Source organism: Poromitra crassiceps, assembly GCF_964638095.1.
Source record: "Poromitra crassiceps genome assembly, chromosome: 28".
Taxonomy (NCBI): domain Eukaryota; kingdom Metazoa; phylum Chordata; class Actinopteri; order Beryciformes; family Melamphaidae; genus Poromitra; species Poromitra crassiceps.
The window spans coordinates 19,444,323-19,465,128 of NC_139651.1; the positions used below are offsets into that span (position 1 = coordinate 19,444,323).

General features: G+C 44.9%; 1 protein-coding gene across 1 annotated transcript in view; it reads right to left on the reverse strand.

Moving 5' to 3' along the window:
* igdcc3 (immunoglobulin superfamily, DCC subclass, member 3) overlaps nucleotides 1-20,445 on the reverse strand; it is a gene marked incomplete at both ends in the record, with an annotated part of 115,381 nt that extends 94,936 nt beyond the window's left edge. Inside the window, 2 exons of the mRNA XM_083662323.1 lie at nucleotides 3,894-4,199; nucleotides 20,382-20,445. Coding sequence (XP_083518449.1) covers nucleotides 3,894-4,199; nucleotides 20,382-20,445 — 370 coding nt within the window. The remainder of the gene's footprint in view (nucleotides 1-3,893; nucleotides 4,200-20,381) is intronic.
* Between the last annotated feature and the right edge of the window lie 361 nt (nucleotides 20,446-20,806).

The window sequence follows — 20,806 nt, forward strand, 5'->3', positions numbered from 1 at the left end:
AGTCAAACAGCACATCTGAAGGTGCTATCAGAGAGCCATTGATTTGCCTTTTAGAACCCCTAGGGGCATTCTCTCCATGTGTGACAGCCAGGAGAAACGGAGCTCAAAGTAACGGCGTGGAGAAATAAGGAGGACGTCGCTGCTTTGTGGCAATTCTTCCCAAACACGGACGAAGACGCTGGTGTGAAGATGGGCGATGTGGGAACAATCCCACAGTTTGTATCCTACGAGACACTTTGAAGAGTCTCGGGGGGGATATTTCCAGGCCAGGCCTGATGGCGTCTGCTGTCTTCACTGCCAGGATGGAGGATGGTTTCATTAGTGCAGCAGCCTCGACTCCTTCAACACCCTCCCCAGACCACTTCACTCACCCCAAAGGTCAAGAGGTCCCAATGTGACCCGCAGTCATCTTTCAGTCCCTTTCAATCAATATTTCACATCACATTCCACCTTCACTTTTTACCTCAGAACATTTTGAACAGAAAGAAACAGGCGCTCTGCAGAAATTGCATTTGAGTTGCATCATTTTGAAATTGGTCACGTTCTTAATTCAAAAAGATGAATTTGTTGAATAAATGAACAGATCCTAAAATGAATTTGTAAGGCAAAGCAACAGCTTGAAATGGAATGTGCTTATAGGCGCCTATATAGGCCTACTTCTATAGAATTAAAGTGTTAAGTATATGCTCAAATTCAGCTTCCTCCTGAGACACACAGTAAGTATTGGCTGGAAGGTAGCTTCATTTATCCAACCAGAAGCCATGAGATACCTGCTACTGTGTTGTGCTACCTTGCAAGCAGCTGCTGTAGTATTGTTGAAAATAGGGCTACAACTAATGGTCATTTTCATTATCGATTAATCTGACGGTTATTTTCGCGACTAATTGATTCGTCGTTTACGTTTAGTCTATAAAATGTCACAAAATGGTGAAAAATGTCAACCGCTTTTTCCCCAAAGCCCAAAATATCCTCAAATTCTCTCTCTTCTGTTGTCTTGACTAATGTCCTCTAGAGAGAGAGTGGTGTCAGCGGAGGACCAAAATGCGAGACTCATTAGCCAATGAACAGCCAGGAATGGGTCTCGCGCTACTTTTGCATGCTAAAATAAAGCTGATAATGTACAATTTGATTCAAGGGATGAAAAACCCTTTCCATGTACAACACAAACTGTCTATTTTGCTGCAACTCGACAGTGCTGCTTTTTTTACTCAAGAGTTCCAGGACCTTACTTCCTGGAAAAAAACTGGTCCATTGGAGTGAATGGAGATGTCGGGACTCTTCTATCTATATGGCTCTGGTCTTGACCAACAGTCCACTTTCTTTCTCACTGAGAATGATTGCTTTCGTTCTGTTCCACGCCCGGGCACGATCGGGAACGGAAGACTTGCAGAGTACACTTGCGTCATCAACTACGCCTGGAGCGTATCCTCGGCCGTGTGTTGTCTGTGTGGTTCGGTACGGTTGGCGTTCACATTCGCCCAAGCGTTCCCCAGACCACCTTCTCAAGTGGACAATGTCACGGGACGCTGTTCCGCACATGGGCACGGGACGCAACGTTCACACTCATGAAACGAACCACACCTGGGCTCAATTTGGGGACAAGTGTGTTTGGAAAAGGTCCCGGGTCCCCAAGTGTGAAAGCACCCTTACTGTCATAGAAGATTAAAGACACATTTTGTTTCTTATAAATTAGTCTAAACGATTAATCAATTACTGCAGTAACTTCTCTCTCCAGCCAGTGAGACTAACCTCCTCAACACAACAGCACAGCAGCATGTTGTCTCCACACAGGCCAGCAAGCAACAGGCTTCTACCAGCCTTTGTGTGTCTCTGTGTTACAGAACATTATGAGCAGGTCTCTCTGTTCAGCACACTATATTACAGCACTGAATCATCTCAGCCATGTGCACAGGAGAACGCCTGGTTTGCTGTTTCAGTTGAAGCTGAGTCACGTATGTGTGACAGAGAGAGAGAGAGAGAGAGAGAGATAGAGAGAGAGAGAGATATAGAGATAGAGAGATACAGAGAGAGAGAGAGAGAGAGAGAGAGAGACAGACAGAGAGACAGAGAGACAGAGAGAGAGATAGAGAGAGAGAGAGAGACAGAGAGAGAGAGAGAGAGATAGAGATAGAGAGATACAGAGAGAGAGAGAGAGAGAGAGAGAGAGAGAGAGACAGACAGAGAGACAGAGAGACAGAGAGAGAGATAGAGAGAGAGAGAGAGACAGAGATAGAGAGAGAGAGAGAGACAGAGAGACAGACAGAGAGAGAGATACAGAGAGAGAGAGAGAGAGAGAGAGAGATAGAGATAGAGAGATACAGAGAGAGAGAGAGAGAGAGAGAGAGAGAGAGACAGACAGAGACAGATGAGAGATCGAGCACAGGCAGAGAGAGAGAGAGAGATCGAGCACAGACAGAGAGAGAGAGAGAGAGATCGAGCACAGACAGAGAGAGAGAGAGAGAGATAAACAGACACAGACAGAGAGAGAGAGAGAGATCGAGCACAGACAGAGAGAGAGAGAGATCCAGCACAGACAGAGAGAGAGAATGAGAGAGAGAGAGAGAGAGAGAGAGAGAGAGAGAGAGAGAGAGAGAGATCGAGCACAGACAGAGGGAGGTTGCCTCTTTCAAGTCAACATGGCAGCAACACTGAGAAGTTAACGTGGTATAATTAGAGTGACTTCAAATAAGTGATGTTTAGCAAACATCAAGAGCACAGAAGATGTACTGTGGTGCTGAAACCAGGAAGTGAGCTGAGCCACCACGTCTTCAAGGTGATCTGCACTGTAACTAAGCTGGTCAATGTTCACTTCCAGAGGATAGCAAGACTGATGAGCATCAGAAGGTTCATCACACCCCAAGAAAGAGATGAAAATATCCAAACGACTCCACAGTTCATTGAATCAAACTTGCAGCAGCCTTTTCCTGCCCTCTGAAGAACAGATACGGCAGTTGAAAACACTGCATTCGATTATAACTCAGAGGTTCCTTCCTAGCCTGGGTGAACCAGCCTTCAACGTACGTCACAGACTCTGCCTGTAACGTACGTTTCTTTGTGACTGATAGAGGTCATGTGGAGGCTGGTTTACCCAGGCTAGCAAATTCACACTTCCTACAAAAAAACAGAAAAATTCAAAATCAAATCAAATAAAACGAGTTTGCGTTCCTACTCGCAAACTTGGGTATGATTTCTCAAACCCTAGCTGCTCCCAGCTCGTCATTTGACGTCATTTCAACATGGCCACATCATATACAGTATATGGTGGAAAAAAAGCATGTCAGGCCAATCAACATACCAATTAGAGATGCACCGATCCACATTTTTTCACTTCCGATCCGATTCCGATACCTGAATTTGGATATCTGTCGATACTGATATTATGCCGATACCAATATTTTTCTTGAATATACAGTATAGGCAAAGATTTGGCCAATTAAAGATTTTTTTTTATATACCTTGCAAAAAGCAGACAAAATTAAGAAAATATACAAGGCAAAGAAGGATACTATTATACATGGGCAAATTACGGCCAGCACCCCCTGTGCGGCCCGCGCTGGAGAATTGAAAAAAAAATAATAATAATAATAATCAATTTCCGATCCGATCCGATTCGTGAATTAATGCCAATATCGGCACCCGATACAGATATTGGATCGGATCGGTCCCATCCTTAATACCAATACAGTAGTTGGTTAAACCCATAGCCTACAATTCAACGTTAATGTTGTTATTAGCTGTTAGCTGTCTAATAGCTGATGCTATTAGCATCCTTGCTTTTGCCACTTGAAGCTCGAACGCACGTAGCTGGGAGATGACGTGTTTCCCACGTGCCACTTCCCGCCGCCGAGCATAAAGGAATGCAGCTTAAGAGAAGAAAGAAAAGAGACACTCACTGGCTGCCTGGACGCGGGCCTTGCGGCTCACCACCAGCCCGAAAGAGTTCTCCGCCACGCACTCGTAGTCGCCCTCGTCCGACGAGCCGTTGGGTTTGGTCCTCTGGAAGCGAGCGATCAGGAGCGAGCCGTTGATGAAGGTGGTACGGTGGCGGTCCTGGGTCAGCAGCAGACCGCTCCGCCTCCACTGCGTGGTGATTGGTGGGATGCCGTCCACCTGACAGTGGAGCATGAGCGGCTGCTGCTGCACCGCGATGATGTCACTGGGTTCCAGGGTGAAGGAGAGCTCCGCTTCGCACGTCACACCTACAGGGGGACACAGACACAAAGATGTCATTAAGCATGATACAACTGTAGTTAAAGAGCCTCTAAAGTCATGTTTTAAGATGGATATCAAATACACAAAAAAGTTACATTCTCTTTTTAAAATCCTTAAAATAACTTCCTCTTCTTCTGCCTCATTAAACATTCCAAAGCAACCAATCAGGGATATCTAGAACATAACCAGCCCATCAGATCAAAGCATACAAACAAGGGCTTTAACAACTGGACAGGGATTGGCTCCAGTATTCGTGATGTCACGAATCATGGCATGCTCGTTGAAATTTGCTTTTTCAGTGAGCACAGATTAACTTTCCACTTTCCGCAGACGATTGTGGAATGTGGAAACAGTCTTCTAGGATCAAACTGCACAGACATGGTTCTGCACAGTGAAGATCAAACATCTAACTGGAGGAACCAGAAGAAAAACACATTTCAACATTCAAGATCCTTTATTGTCATTGTCATTTCCACAACAATGAAATTGAAGTGCATCATCCTCTGCAGCGTAAAAGGTTAAAAAGGGAATAAAAACAGTCAATAAACAGAGACAAGGACAACAAGGACAACAAGGACAACAAGGACAACAAGGACAACAAGGACATCATATAAAGAAAATTGTAAACAAGACCCTGATAATAAAAATAAAGTAATCAGTCATTCAGTGTTCATTCTGGGCCTTCCCCCTATTGCACGTTGCCACGAATTGGACTAAGGAGCAGCATTTCTGACTTTCAGTGCAGTGCTCTTTAACTGACTGAGATACACATATTAGTAAACGCCTCCCTGCTCTCGTATAGATATACAGTCATTTATATTCCAATTACCAACTCATGCTGGACAAAATCATCAGCCTGATACATTTTTGATAACATAGTGTCAAAGCGTACTACGTCTTTAACTCATTGAGTGCCAATGACGTCGATCGACGTCAAATGCGTTTTTTGACGGTGGGACGTGGATCAAAGCCTCATGCATCTCCTGTACAAATATTGTAGCTATTGAAGGTGTATAACCTATTTTACGGACCCATTAGGTGGCGACAGTGCTCTCCAGATTAGAGAAAGGTCAGGAAAACAGCAGGAAAAAGCCCCGTGATGAAAGAGAAACCGCTCATGCTGCAGCCAGAGCCATATAGATTGCTCTGGCTGGAGCTGACGTTGGCTGCGAACAGCAGTCAATCCGCGCCCACAACTGAGCCTCTCTGTCTCTGCTGTATAGTTTCTCCACACGATTAGCCACCAGAAAAGCAGCACCCGACGCCGAAGGGCCAAACCATTCTCAGCAGTCCGGTTTGGCTTTTCCGTGTCACGCTGGGAGCCGGCGCACAAAAACGGAGCGCTCCGAAAATAGACCTGGGTGCGTGAGGCTGTGTGTTAGTGTGGGGAGGAGTTTGCAGCTGAGGGGGGGAGAGGGGGGTGGGGCACGCAGGGCACCACACAACTACACCACGTCACTACATCAGAAAATATTAGCTTCAGAATCAGTGAATGTGCTTGAAATGCTTCATTTCACAAAAGGCGGAATATCTCAGCTTCTAATTTGAAACGCCTGTTTTTGCTCAAAACAACCTATCTTCTCCGGCTCATAACTAAAGAACGGAAAATGGTATCAATAAACTTTTTTTTGCTGATGATACAATAGAGTCTCCTCGTTCTTTGTGCATGTTCGGTGTTTACATAGTAATATCACACAATATTCTGTGGGCCTCGAGAAATCACTGAAAACGCTTTGAAACTCTGGCACTGGGAGCGTCCGTTCTCCAAAAGTGGCTGGCACTCAATGAGTTAATAGTTAAAATAATTTCATATTTTAAGACTTCATAAATTCATATTAATATTTGAATACTTCTAAATTCATACATATGACACCGCAGACAGACACAGTCACTACAGTATACTGTTCCAATGCATTTCAAACAGAAGAGGAAATGTGGGCGCACTGTGGGAGCACTTTACTACATGCAGCTCTGGTAAGTGCTCCCGCGTCAACAACCGTGTTGGTGCCACGCCCACTTCGTCACATGTCTAGGTCATACAGGGGGCGTGGCATTACTGCTGGGATAATGCTAGTGATCAAACCAGAGAGCGTGTAGCGAACAGAGTTTCCCCTATAAGAGACTGAAGATATGTTCCATTCAATTTGAATGAACGATGTTCTCTGTTCGGGTAGTTGCAGCCTGAATAATGATATCCATACAGTATCAGCTGTGCAGAATGCTCCTTAGGTTACAGAACAACTCAGCAGCCTTTTCATCGCTCATAAATATAAAAACCTTGGACTGAGCTAGCTGAAGGCTATTCTCATGAGGGAATTCATAGTCTGTGGATTAGCCAGGGCACGTGCACTTTTGTACGTATACACACACACACACACACACGCACGCACACGCACGCACACACACACGCACACGCACATGCATGCACACACACACACACACACACACACACACACGCACACACACACACACACACGCACACGCACACACACGCATGCATGCACACGCACTGCCTTTTATGTGCAATACAAGTTAAAGGAACACTCCGCCGATTTTCAATGCCAAATTATTTTTGACATAATCTCACACATGTTCAAAAAATTTAAATAGTTTTGCAGACATTCATTTCGTTTGACAGTTATTGAGAGTTGATTTGAGTTAAGGTGTGGACCAGTGATGTCATTCATGCACAAATGACATCACTGGTCCACACCTTAACTCAAATCAACTCTCAATAACTGTCAAACAAAATGAATGTCTGCAAAACTGTTTACAATTTTCAGATATGTGTGAGATTATGTGCAAAATAAATCAGCATTGTTTTTCGGTGGAGTGCCCCTTTAACACATTCAGTGCCAAGGACGTCTGTGCACGTCCTAAAAAAAAGTAACGTTCAGTGCCAAGGACGTCTGTGGACGTCCTAAAATCATAATTCATATTATTCCATAATTCTGCTGTTTAAGGTCGTACCCAGCCAGTGAGCATGAATCCCTTCAAGGGATCACACGGCGCCACCTTAAACATCGTCACAGGAGCTGCTCCACCCACCTCAGATCCTTTACTTTGTACAGGAGACAGCGGAGAAAGCCGTGGAAACCGATGCATGCTTTCTGCCAGAGCCGTATATATTGCTCCGTCTACAGCGAGAGTGGGCTCGGCTGCATCCGCGCTCACAACTGAGCTCTTATGCTTCTATCTATCTCCACACGATTTCCTAGAAAGCCAGCATCCGAAGCCGAACGGGCCAAGCCTTTTCGTTCAGTCGCGTTTGCCAGCGCGCATCATTTCCTTGATGCCCATCAAGGAAATGATGCGCGCAGCAAAGCTGGGATCTGTGGGGCAAAAACGGAGTCGAGAAAGCAAACTCTGTGCGTGTGGGAGGAGCCCGCAGCTCAGAGGTGGAGAGGGGGGGGGGGGGGGGGGGGGGGAGAGGGGTGTGTGGCTGCACAGAAACCACACCACACGCCACCACATCAGAAAACACCAGCCAGAGTCAGTGAATGTGCTCGAAATTAGAGTGCAAAAGGTATTCATAAAAGGGGCTATATCTTGGAAAGAAAAAAAAAACGACAGAAAACCCTTGAAAGTGCACTTTTTTGAGAGGCTGTAATTTCATAATGGAAGTGTCTAGAAACAAAATTTCTTCTTTGGAAGAAGCAGGAGTGTTCAATGTTTCATTAAAGTCCAGCCCTGTTAATATAGCCATAATAGAAAAAATTCTATAGCTGTTTTCAACTGAATGGAAGTGAATCTGGCACAGGCTCCAGACAATTTTACTGAAGCGCTGTGGCACTGAATGTGTTAAGTGGAGAGTGGCTGCAACTTTGTCATTGTGATCCCAGACAAAGTGCTTGCGTGTAGACTGGCGTGTTTACATGTGCCTGGAGGAATCCCAAAGCAAAGCCCAGCTCACATGAGGTCTCTCTCAGATCAGATGATCCTCCCACACTGCCTGTCAGACTCATTTTCCACTTCCAGCACAGCAGACAAGTCAGGAGCTCTGCTGTCAATCCATGTGGAGCTCCTGACAAGCTCACGCTCAAAGAAAGCCCCCTCGTCTCATCCTCCCATTAGAAGCCGGTGCACGGCCTGCCGAGCCCTGCCATAAGAGTCCTCCTTATACCCTGTAATCACCTGCAAGGTCAAGCATCAAAACACAGGAGGAGGAAGAAGAAGACAAGACAGCCATTATGTCATTTTCTCCTTCAAATCTGCTTCCACCGACAGCCATAAAAATGGGCATTTCTGCAGGTGTCTGTGACTTGTTACAACCTGAAGGCCGCTGACATGACACCGCAGGGTAAAGTAGTAGATATAAATCTAACAGCTAGACCGAACAGTCAAACACTGTCCGGAAGTCACAAGTGAGCTGACTGTCAAACGATTACTCCACTTGCTTTGAACATGGAGGTTATTTGAGGCAGTTGAGCACCAAGAAAAGCAGATCTAAATAGATCGGATGCAGCGGGACGAGTTTGTAGCATCAGATTTTTACTTCCTGTTGATTTGAATTATGTGATGAAAATAGCATGAAAACTTACATTTACAGGAACATGTTAGTGAACAGCTTTAACAACAGATGCAGGACTCTGCATCCAACATGTTAGAACATAATTTCACCAAATAGCATTTTTATTGATAGGCGGACTATTTTCCTTCTCTCCAGCGGAGGAATACCATTTCCTTTTTTGGAGAGACATGATCTACTTTTATTTTTAAATACAAATTTTTAGTGGAAACTTAACCAACTATTAGAAATGCAACGTGACAACAGACCAACGACTGCTTTATGATCTTAAAAGCGGGATTCTACAACAGCATGAGTGAATACTGGATTCTGATTGGCTAGCAACAGTGGTAAATAGGCCAACAATCTACAGTTCGGCTCCAACCGCAGTAACACTCCGCTCCCTGATGCTGACTCCGCTCCCTGTGCTGACTCCGCCCACTGTTAGCCTGTCAGTCTGCAAATCTCTAACAAGGAAATGGCCAATCTCTAACAAGGAAATGTCCGATTTCGTAGTAACGTTTGATTTACTGGGTGGATTGAGTTTTGAGCAGTGGTTAGATGAAGATGAAGGTGAAGTGAACAAAGAACGACATGGTGAAATTGGGGAGAGAGAACTGGCTGAGCTTGAGTTGTCACGAGTTCGGACTAGCGGGAGGTCGGACTAGCGCCCGGACCCCGAACCTGGGACTGTCAAACAAACAAACGCCCTCTGCCGTCACCAGATATCAACACACCACCACCAAAACGGGCTGCTTTAGATAACTGTTTAAATAACTGTACTTTTACAGGCAATGTATCAATAACTGTGAATCCCGTTAAGGAATAGGTTAGTTGTTTTTTGGCTCAAAGGCAACTAAATGTTTAGTGCAATCATTGATCTTGTGTATGGAACTATATTCTGTGGCGGAAGGATAAATGTATTCTGAAACCAGTAATGATTATAAATAAATGAATTGGATGTTACAATTGTGTATTTTTTATATTATTTGGTAGCTGTTGTAGAAAACAAATTTACCACTCGAGGTCGGGGGTTGTGGGCACATTTACGACTGGTACAGGGTTTATAGCACTCGGCTTCGCCTCGTGCCACAACCCTGTACCAGTGGTAAATGTGCCCACAACCCCCTTCCTCTCGTGGTAAATTTGTTAATCTGTTCTTGAATATGTTCAGGAACATGTTATTGAATATGTTCAGGAACATGTTATTGAATATGTTCAGGAACATGTTATTGAATATGTTCAGGAACATGTTATTGAATATGTTCAGGAACATGTTATTGAATATGTTCAGGAACATGTTATTGAATATGTGTAGGAATCAGGAATGTGTTAAATGTAAGTTTTCAGGCTATTTTCTTGGCCTTGTTGAAATGAGGCTAATGAGAAGTAAAAATCCCAACACTATAATCTAAACTGGTCCCAGGTCCATGCCTCCATCCCATCTTGGTTTGTTTATATTCTGCTTTTTTCATGGAGGCCAACGTGCCAAAAAACCTCCAAATTAACTATTGCTCTTTTTTAGTCTTTTTTAACGGCAATGGAGAGATCGTTGAAACAATCATCTGCTATCTCCACACCAGACAGATCCTTCACTCTGATCTGATCTGCTGCAGTTTGTGTATGGAGGGAGGGAGAAGATGAAGGCACAGAGCACAGCAGCGGCTCAATGAGTAAACTCACCTTGGCTCTCTGGGCTGCTCAGCCAGAACCTGACACAGCAACAAGGTTAATAGACTACCTGGTCTAGACTTAGGCCTGCACGCAAGACTAAAAGGAGACCCAGTAAATGAGAGGCACGCATGTAACGCTCTCTCTCTCTCTCTCTCTCTCTCAGCAGTGTCTCTCTTTCTTCTCCACTCTCACTTACCCATAGGCACAAAACATAATTATCCACGGCCAATCATATTTGTTTGTGTTCTGCTCCACAAGTTACAATAGCATGATGAGAAGTTCCATATTTGTGCATTTTGGGGTTTATAGCAGGGCAGTTTTGAGAACAATAAATAGAGGATGTAAACAGGCTGACCTGACTTGGGACTATAAAAGAGGAGCTTAGCAGGGCTCTCCTGGTATCATGTTTCAGCCGCTGATAGACTAAGCACTACCAGCCTCGGCCCCGGGCCCTGGAATCTGGTGGGAGGGGGGGTTTGGGGGCTGGGAGGGGGGGAGGAGGTCGCAGCAGCACAGGGGTCAAAACAGAGAACCTCCGGCGTCATCCCTCAAATTCCTGCCCAGGAAAAACTCCCCCTGAGGTGCAGAGAGAGCAGGAATGCCACGGTGTGCTGGTCCATGGAGATCACACAGAGAAACGCAGAGAAGGAGAAGTTTCCTCCACCTCTCCGCTTGTTCCTTCTCCTTTCTTTGAGTGTGTCCCCCCCTCCTCTCCTCCCCCCGTTTTCACTCAACAAGCCTGCTATGTCATGGCCATGGGACCATAGAGACATCAGCCTGCTATGTCACGGCCATGGGACCATAGAGACATCAGCCTGCTATGTCACGGCCATGGGACCATAGAGACATCAGCATGCTATGTCACGGCCATGGGACCATAGAGACATCAGCCTGCTATGTCACGGCCATGGGACCATAGAGACATCAGCCTGCTATGTCACGGCCATGGGACCATAGAGACATCAGCCTGCTATGTCACGGCCATGGGACCATAGAGACATCAGCCTGCTATGTCACGGCCATGGGACCATAGAGACATCAGTGCTAGCAGCACTTGTGAAAAACAAGGTGGGGGTTAGCGGCGCTACTGGAGAAATATTTAACCCTTAGCTGGCTGTCCTGAACGGTGCCGGCAGGCCACAGATCTCCAGCTCTCCTTTGGTCCAGCCAGGCTCACATGTCTCCACACAGGAGGATCACAGAGACCACAGAGAGCCTGCAGGAACACTCAGTCCCACTTCATGTGAGCAGCTAAACACGGAGAAGACTCAAATCCTCTGTTATAGCCCATACAAGATGCCTCTGGACAAATACGAGGAGATACAGTCGCATACAAAAGTGTTCAACTATATCCTTATTTGAGGCACCAGCCTGTAGAATGTTCTGCCCCCTGCAGAATAGAGAGCCAAAGTGGAACGTCGCTTCCTGCTTCAGCACTGTACCAGAGATTTTCATCCACCATTTATTTTCCCATAGACATTTCGTAAAATGCTTATAAAAATAGTTCAAACCAAATGGTTCAGGTATATTTAGAAACAGGAGAGATCGCATAACATTTCACTCGGGCCAAAACGTTATGCTTTTTTGAAGAAAATATTTTTCTCTTTATTTATTTTTTATTTTATTTTTTACTAAGTTTCGGTCCGAGTGAAATGTTCTATGGTACCTCCCGATTACAGCATTAGCTGAACGTTTGGTTTGAAGCAGTAAAACTATTTTTATAAGCATTTTACAAAATGTCTATGGGAAAATAAATGGCGGATGAAAATCTCTGGTACAGTGCTGAAGCAGGAAGTAGATCACTTTGCCTCTCTATAATAGTGCTGCCTTTCTCCTGTGCTCAGCTTTCCAACCTGTCACAAGATGTCATCAATATTATGAAGCCTGGCAGGGGAACGGATAAGAACAGTTCAGTGTTCAACGCCTGTGGTTACAAGCAGCCTGCACGCTGTGTGAGGAGGTCATTGATTTGGAGTTTATTACAGTAAATAGCTTTATTGATGAATAATTAATTATACTTACTTAAATTGCAATGACTACATTTTCTTCTGCTGCTGAGAACAACTGTCTGGAAAGTTCTTGGCTTTGGCTTTGCGCATTGATACCTGATGCAGCATTTGCGTGTATATCCCTAATTTGTGTGTGTATCCCTTTAAAGGGATACACACACAAATGCTGCATCAGGTATCAATGGGTTAATGGATCAATGAGTTTGTGAGGTCTGTATCGAGCTCAACCGTCATGACGTCACCTCGGGTTCCGCTACAGTTTTTACCCGTTCATTTTTCTCAATCACGTTTTGAAGAATCCTTATCTAAAGTTTGTTAAGCTTGGGAACAACAAGCCAACTGGCCTTCCAGAGAATCATGATGATAAAACATTTGATTCAGAGTTGAAAAAACATTGAAAAATGAAAAAAAAAGTGCTGGGTACAAGACTGTGTACATATATCGTAAGAGTGAAGAAACTACTCATACCATACTACTACCCATAATCTATTCCGGCATTTCTGGCCAATCAGATTAGGGGATGATTGAGCGACAGAGCATTTCAGCCAATGGGAGAGCACTCTGAGCAGCAGTGGGCGGGACCAGCGGTCTGAGCGGACGCCATTCGACTATTAGCTCAATGGCTAACGTTATGGTAGATAGGTGCATTTCAGTGAACAAACAAGGGAACAGATTTCAAAGCGATATATAACATTGAAAGCAATGTGACTCATAATAGTTCATGGTAGTTTCAGTCACTCAGTGGCGGTTTTAGCCTTTTATGCAGCATGCTGCGAGCTACATTTGCATAGCCTAGCCAGAGAGATAACAGCCAGAGCTCCACCAATCAAAGATGTTGATATTACATTGGCAAATTGTGGGTAGTGTAGTACTGCTCCATGAAATCGAATAAAAATGTTTTAAAATAAACAAGGATGATATCTTGTGGCTTCTCCAGGCACACCATGGTTTCACCACTGGTAGACCTGTGGTGAGGTTCCAGGCACACCATGGTTTCACCACTGGTAGACCTGTGGTGAGTCTCCAGGCACACCATGGTTTCACCACTGGTAGACCTGTGGTGAGGTTCCAGGCACACCATGGTTTCACCACTGGTAGACCTGTGGTGAGTCTCCAGGCACACCATGGTTTCACCACTGGTAGACCTGTGGTGAGGTTCCAGGCACACCATGGTTTCACCACTGGTAGACCTGTGGTGAGTCTCCAGGCACACCATGGTTTCACCACTGGTAGACCTGTGGTGAGTCTCCAGGCACACCATGGTTTCACCACTGGTAGACCTGTGGTGAGTCTCCAGGCACACCATGGTTTCACCACTGGTAGACCTGTGGTGAGTCTCCAGGCACATCATGGTTTCACCACTGGTAGACCTGTGGTGAGGTTCCAGGCACACCATGGTTTCACCACTGGTAGACCTGTGGTGAGTCTCCAGGCACACCATGGTTTCACCACTGGTAGACCTGTGGTGAGTCTCCAGGCACATCATGGTTTCACCACTGGTAGACCTGTGGTGAGGTTCCAGGCACATCATGGTTTCACCACTGGTAGACCTGTGGTGAGTCTCCAGGCACACCATGGTTTCACCACTGGTAGACCTGTGGTGAGTCTCCAGGCACACCATGGTTTCACCACTGGTAGACCTGTGGTGAGTCTCCAGGCACATCATGGTTTCACCACTGGTAGACCTGTGGTGAGGTTCCAGGCACATCATGGTTTCACCACTGGTAGACCTGTGGTGAGTCTCCAGGCACACCATGGTTTCACCACTGGTAGACCTGTGGTGAGTCTCCAGGCACACCATGGTTTCACCACTGGTAGACCTGTGGTGAGTCTCCAGGCACACCATGGTTTCACCACTGGTAGACCTGTGGTGAGTCTCCAGGCACATCATGGTTTCACCACTGGTAGACCTGTGGTGAGTCTCCAGGCACACCATGGTTTCACCACTGGTAGACCTGTGGTGAGGTTCCAGGCACATCATGGTTTCACCACTGGTAGACCTGTGGTGAGTCTCCAGGCACATCATGGTTTCACCACTGGTAGACCTGTGGTGAGGTTCCAGGCACATCATGGTTTCACCACTGGTAGACCTGTGGTGAGTCTCCAGGCACACCATGGTTTCACCACTGGTAGACCTGTGGTGAGTCTCCAGGCACACCATGGTTTCACCACTGGTAGACCTGTGGTGAGTCTCCAGGCACACCATGGTTTCACCACTGGTAGACCTGTGGTGAGTCTCCAGGCACATCATGGTTTCACCACTGGTAGACCTGTGGTGAGTCTCCAGGCACACCATGGTTTCACCACTGGTAGACCTGTGGTGAGTCTCCAGGCACCAAGAGAATAGCTCCCACAACTCCAGGTCTTAAGCAGCTCAATCGGTGCAGGTTGCAGGGAGATCACAGAAACAGAGGTAGGCAACAGCACTCGAATTAGAGTCAATCTTGAGTTTTTTTATTTATTAAGGTCAAAACAGACGCGTTTCAGCCTTAAGCCATCGTCAGTGTACATCGAACAGATGACAATGAGTAACATATATATATAGGTGTGGTCAAACAAATCACAAAGTTGGACAAGAAACTAAAGCTCAGCAGGCCAAAGTAGGATAATAAAGAGAAAAAAGGGAGTACAGGGTGTCCGTCCACTGTTGGTCAACTTTGTCACTACACATGTACATGACTTCTGCATTCAATTGTCCTCATAAATATCCATATATTTTCTCTTTATTACAATATGAACGTCTTCCAGAACCGAGGTGTCATGTGACTGTTGAGCTCTATAAAAGATGGAAGTTCAAACTGCCAGACAGAATCATTTTGAGTGGCAATAAATACTGTCTCTTAGATACGATATTATCACCATACTTAAGTCATGATACAATATTATTGCCATTTAAACGATATTTCAATATATTGTGATTTATTACTTTTTTTTTCAACTGCAAATTATGTCCCCAAAAAGGCATTTTTTTGGGTCACCATCTGTTTGATCTAAGATAAGGTTTCCAGTCTGGTCATCATCGCACTCCAATCATTTTTACTGCAGCAAAATGCGATTGTGAAGCAGACAGACTGACCAACACCGTCATAAAAACCTGTCATACATGTTGCTGCACCTGACAATTTATATGATAAAATACCACCATACTTGGCATTTGTGCCATACGATATACTGCTGCAACACAGAATATGGTGCTACTTTGCTGTATGGATTGTGCCGTCTTGGAGCCATAATGAGTTAGACAGAGAAGGTGAGGAGAGTGAGGACCAGGGGATGAAGGTGAGGAGAGTGAGGACCAGGGGATGAAGGTGAGGAGAGTGAGGACCAGGGGATGGACAGCTGCTGTCTGTGGACTTTATGTGCTGATGCTTTACCCATCTGTGAAGGCTAGTGAGTCCACCAAGGACAGGACGGCACAGCTGGTGGAGACACCAGTGGCCGGACTTACACACACACACACACACACACACACACACACGCGCGCGCGCACCCACACACACTTCCTAAGGCTTGTCTCACGCTGGGTAAAGACACCGTCACATGTAGAATTACTCTGGGTGCGAGCAGCAGGCTGCCAGGCTAAACAGCGGCTCACGCTCTGGCTTACGATCCACAGAGACGTGTGGCTAACTGGCACCGAGGTTTAGCAGTAAAGTGAGGATCACACGGTGGCTACTGACAGCCAGCATGTCGTTAGCAGCTACTGACAGCCAGCATGTAGTTAGCAGCTACTGACAGCCAGCATGTAGTTAGCAGCTACTGACAGCCAGCATGTCGTTAGCAGCTACTGACAGCCAGCATGTAGTTAGCAGCTACTGACAGCTAGCATGTAGTTAGCAGCTACTGACAGCCAGCATGTTGTTAGCAGCTACTGACAGCCAGCATGTAGTTAGCAGCTACTGACAGCCAGCATGTCGTTAGCAGTTACTGACAGCCAGCATGTTGTTAGCAGCTACTGACAGCCAGCATGTCGTTAGCAGCTACTGACAGCCAGCATGTAGTTAGCAGCTACTGACAGCCAGCATGTCGTTAGCAGCTACTGACAGCCAGCATGTAGTTAGCAGCTACTGACAGCCAGCATGTAGTTAGCAGCTACTGACAGCCAGCATGTCGTTAGCAGGAGGAAACGCCACTGACACATGGACTGTACGTGATCTCGGAGCCCGCCGCACGCTTCCTACAGACAGCAGTGTCAGGGTATAACGGGCGAGTGAAATCACGACTGGGCCATCATATCATGTGACAGCCCGTATGTAAATACTGTTGCCGCCGAGCTTATAATTACGGTATTATGAAATTGCATTCACGTATCACCTGACAGCCAATTAAGAGAGTTTCCCAGCATGCACATGGGGAAAATCTCTCTCATTAACCTCAGATGAAATAGACTCTTCGGCACGGAGAGAAAACACCTATTGAAGTTACGAGAATAAACTAACTATTGCCGACAGCCGCTATCGGAAGGCTGGACTATTGTGCTATTTGAATACAGCCTCCAGTGTGCGAGCGTGGAAAAGCAATATTCCTGCTGTTTCCAGAGGGGAAAGGCTATGGACGCAGCATTGATGTTTGCATTGCCTCCAATACGGCTTCTGCCCAGTCAATTATTAATGAGTGAACCACCTCGGTACTCGGGAGAGAGTCCTTTCAACCAGGGTGCTGTTCAGCTCAGGCAATTATAGCCACAACAACACATTCAGGACAACAAGTCTCAACTAAAACACTCTTCTGTGCTCATCACAGAGGCACAGGTTGGATCGTCCACGTGTGATTTTGGGGGGTTCCCTTTCTTTCTTTTGGGGGATTCTCTATCCTAGTCCGAGCAGATGCCCTCCTCTCTCACCACAAGAAGAGAGGCATCTTACCACGGAGTCATTACGCCAAAGAACTAGTTGCCATGCTGCCATGCCATAGAATTAGTTGCCATGCCGTTTCATGCCATAGATCTAATCGCCGCGCCATTTGTGAATAAAGCTTGCTTGTTAAATTCTACCCTCTGGTCTCTCATGATTGAATCTTAAAGGGAATATTCATGGTATATTTAATATACCAGTCCTGACTGTGATCAATCAAATTCATAGCAACACTAGTGGATTTGGATTATGATATTTCAGCTTTGCAGATGATATCATGTGACATTCAAGAGTATTTTTTAATCATCACTTTGTTTAGAGTTAACAGCTTGTCATTCCAAGCCAGTGTTTAATCAATTAAAAAATAAATTAGAATATCATTGCAAAAGTTACTGTACCTGCCAGCTAAGTCAAGTATACCAGTATGTGCCTTTGCAAAACTACGGAGGATGGCAGCTTCTGTTTCTTTGACAGTCTTGACATCTGTTCTGTAGTCTATGCAAATCTAGACATCTGTTTCTGTCAAAACTTAAAAGACAAACTGTAACTCATTCAACGTATGTAAAGCTTAACTATTAGCCCAGCTGACGGGTTAACGTTTTCCTCAGAAACATTACCATGTAGGAGGCATTTTTCCATCTCTGGACTGTCCTTCATGACAGGACAGAACTTTGTGCAAATCATATCAAGATCTCCCGTGTGATCTATCTGCATTTACTTCTCATACTCTCTCATGCTGCTGTGGCTCCACTCTTATCAACTCCATTTAAAAATGATATAATAACTGCCTTTATCCAAACCAAATCTAATCTCTGACGCAGAGAATCACTTCAAAGTGTTTGATTTCTTTTTATGCGATGGGTAGATTGGAATACATCCGTCTCAAAGGCGTTTTTTTTTTGTTCCCCAGTCCTCTCGCTGAACATGGTACGAACCACAGCGTAGTAGTGCACCTTCTATGGTTCCAGTGGGTGCCTTTGAGGGTCCGTGTGCGCTACGCTTTGCAAAATACTCCCTACTATCTGGTGCCTTTGAGTTAAGGGGCCTCACACAGAGAGAAACTGTCTATCAGAGCCAACAAAGGACTGAGGACCATTTGAAAAGGAGGAGAGGGACAGTCATGACATTTAATCTGTACAAATATTCTCCCCAGCAGGCAATAACCACAGTCTTTGTACGCATTCTCACAGCAATAACCACTGTCATTTTACCCATCCACACTGACCAATCACACACTCAGCCTGCTTTAAAAGTCCCCTGATATGAGAGGAAGCCCTGTGTGTATATGATAGTATGCCATAAACCATATCCCATAAACAAATATCAAATGCTCACTTTGACAATTAGCCAACAGGGTATTTTTGGATGACTTTTTTATGTGAGAACGGTAACAATAAATTATGATTATAGCTATTCAATACTATAAACCCATACAGATAACATAATAGGCTACTCTTATAGCACGGGGCTTAACAAGGTTTCAATAAAACAGTATCAAAGTAATTGGTCCTAATTAGTAAAGGACTAATTAGGAGGTGCTGCTGAGTTTGGATCACAGAGAGCCAACTCAGAGTGTGACTCATGATAACGTGGGTAAATATAGGCTCTAAATCATCTAAAATGTAGATGATTTAGATTCTAAATCATCTAGATCTAAATCAGCAGCCTTCCTGACAAATCTGATAATAAAACACACCATACAGTCCAGGTGAGGCAGAGCAGCATTAGATTATAAAATCACTTTCAAAATAACACACCGTTGGTTTACACATGAAACATTTTCTGCGCAAATGCACATTCAGTGTGGCTTCAACTAGCCTATACGAGGGATCAGCCCGAGCAGCATTTTGGTAAACAAACCGTATCACTGGGTGGCAACGGCAATGGAACCCTATGGAGCCTGAGCTTTGTGTGCAGAGCTTGAGTGTCTGACTCTAGCCGGCTGACTCTGTTTACAATTTAAAAACGGCAACAGTTCACACAACTTTAACACGACATGCATATATTATACATCAAACTCTTCAGCTAATTCTGCTCTCACACAGAATGTCAAAGATATAAGCGATGTGATGTATACTTTTTGAGATAGTAACGTTTGTTGTTTGGCACAACTCATACGAATAACTGCCGCGGGGTTCCGCATTTCTGGGTGGCAAGTGACGTCACGCTGATTCGTCCTATTAAAATTCTTAATTATAAAAAAAACAAAAAAAACAATACATCAATTACTTGCTCAAAGTAGTCCACTGATTAATGTTAGACACAATTTAGACATTCTATCATAGACTATTCTTCGCATTCTGTTCATCTTACAGGAGTAGTATAACATGTTATTACAGTATAATTATACTTTCATATTAAGCCTATAGATATAAAACAGGGGGCAGGACTTGATAAGTATTAACTTCTTCCTACTCCTTTTCGGGCATGAAAACAAATGTAAATTGATTGTGAATTCGCTGTATATTGTATGCTGTGAATTCTAATTGACTATGATTGTTTGGCACTTCTTGCCTATATTTATTTTATTCTTTATGTTTGTTTGTTTTTTTGTTTTTTTACCATGTTTGAAATCAAATAAAATCTAATCTAATCTAATCTAATATTTTGTGAACACGAGAGAAAGTGAACATGATGAACAAACACGATGGAGACGTGTTGACTTGCTCACACGTGGCTACTGTGATACAGAGTATTAAAGTCATGATGCAGTTTGACGTGCTGCAGAAACAAGTCTGCATCTTCACCCAGCTGGGATACCACAGTGTATATATGATGCTCAGCACTGAAACTTTACACATGTTTAGTCTAATATGGCCTATATATTTATATATATAGCCAGGCGTGTTTGCTTTACTTTTAATTCAATAGGCGACGTCCACAGAATTAAAATATGCAGCGGTGCTGAACTCAACTCTCAAAGGCAGAATAGGCAGGTTGAAATAGCCTGAACACGGGTAAGTTCAGGGCGCTCGCCTGCTCAGTGGCGCATCATATTATTTGTTTGCGGCACATTGAGAGCCAGCTGCCCTCCATAAAGAAACGTGCTACCTGGCTGCTGCAGCAGCATGTCTCTGATGTCTTAGCATGCTACTGTGTGAAGGTAGGTCATAATGTGCCACTTACCGGTTAAAGCATTGAGGAGTATTCCCACAAAGCACGGAACAAGGCAGTGCCTCGCGGTTGCCATTTAAACACTTAGAAAATATTCCAATACTTGCAGAGAACAACAACAACGTGAGGTGAATAGATAGAAGAAGAAAAACGAGACATAGGTATCCAGCTCCAGCTCCGAGTCTACTACATGTTCCGACCTACACTAGCTACACTTTGCCTGATCGCGCCCGGGGTCCAACATGCTTGCGCCATTTTAAACATCTATCAGGAATCTGTCAGCATCCCACTCTCTCTCTCTCTCTCTCTCTCTCTCCTCTCCTCCTCACTCCCTCTGCTGTATCCCAGAGGCAGCCTGCCTGCCTCTCTCTCTCTCTCTCTCTCTCTCTCTCTCTCTGAATCTGCTCTGGGAACAAAAGAGAGCAGCCTGCTGCGTT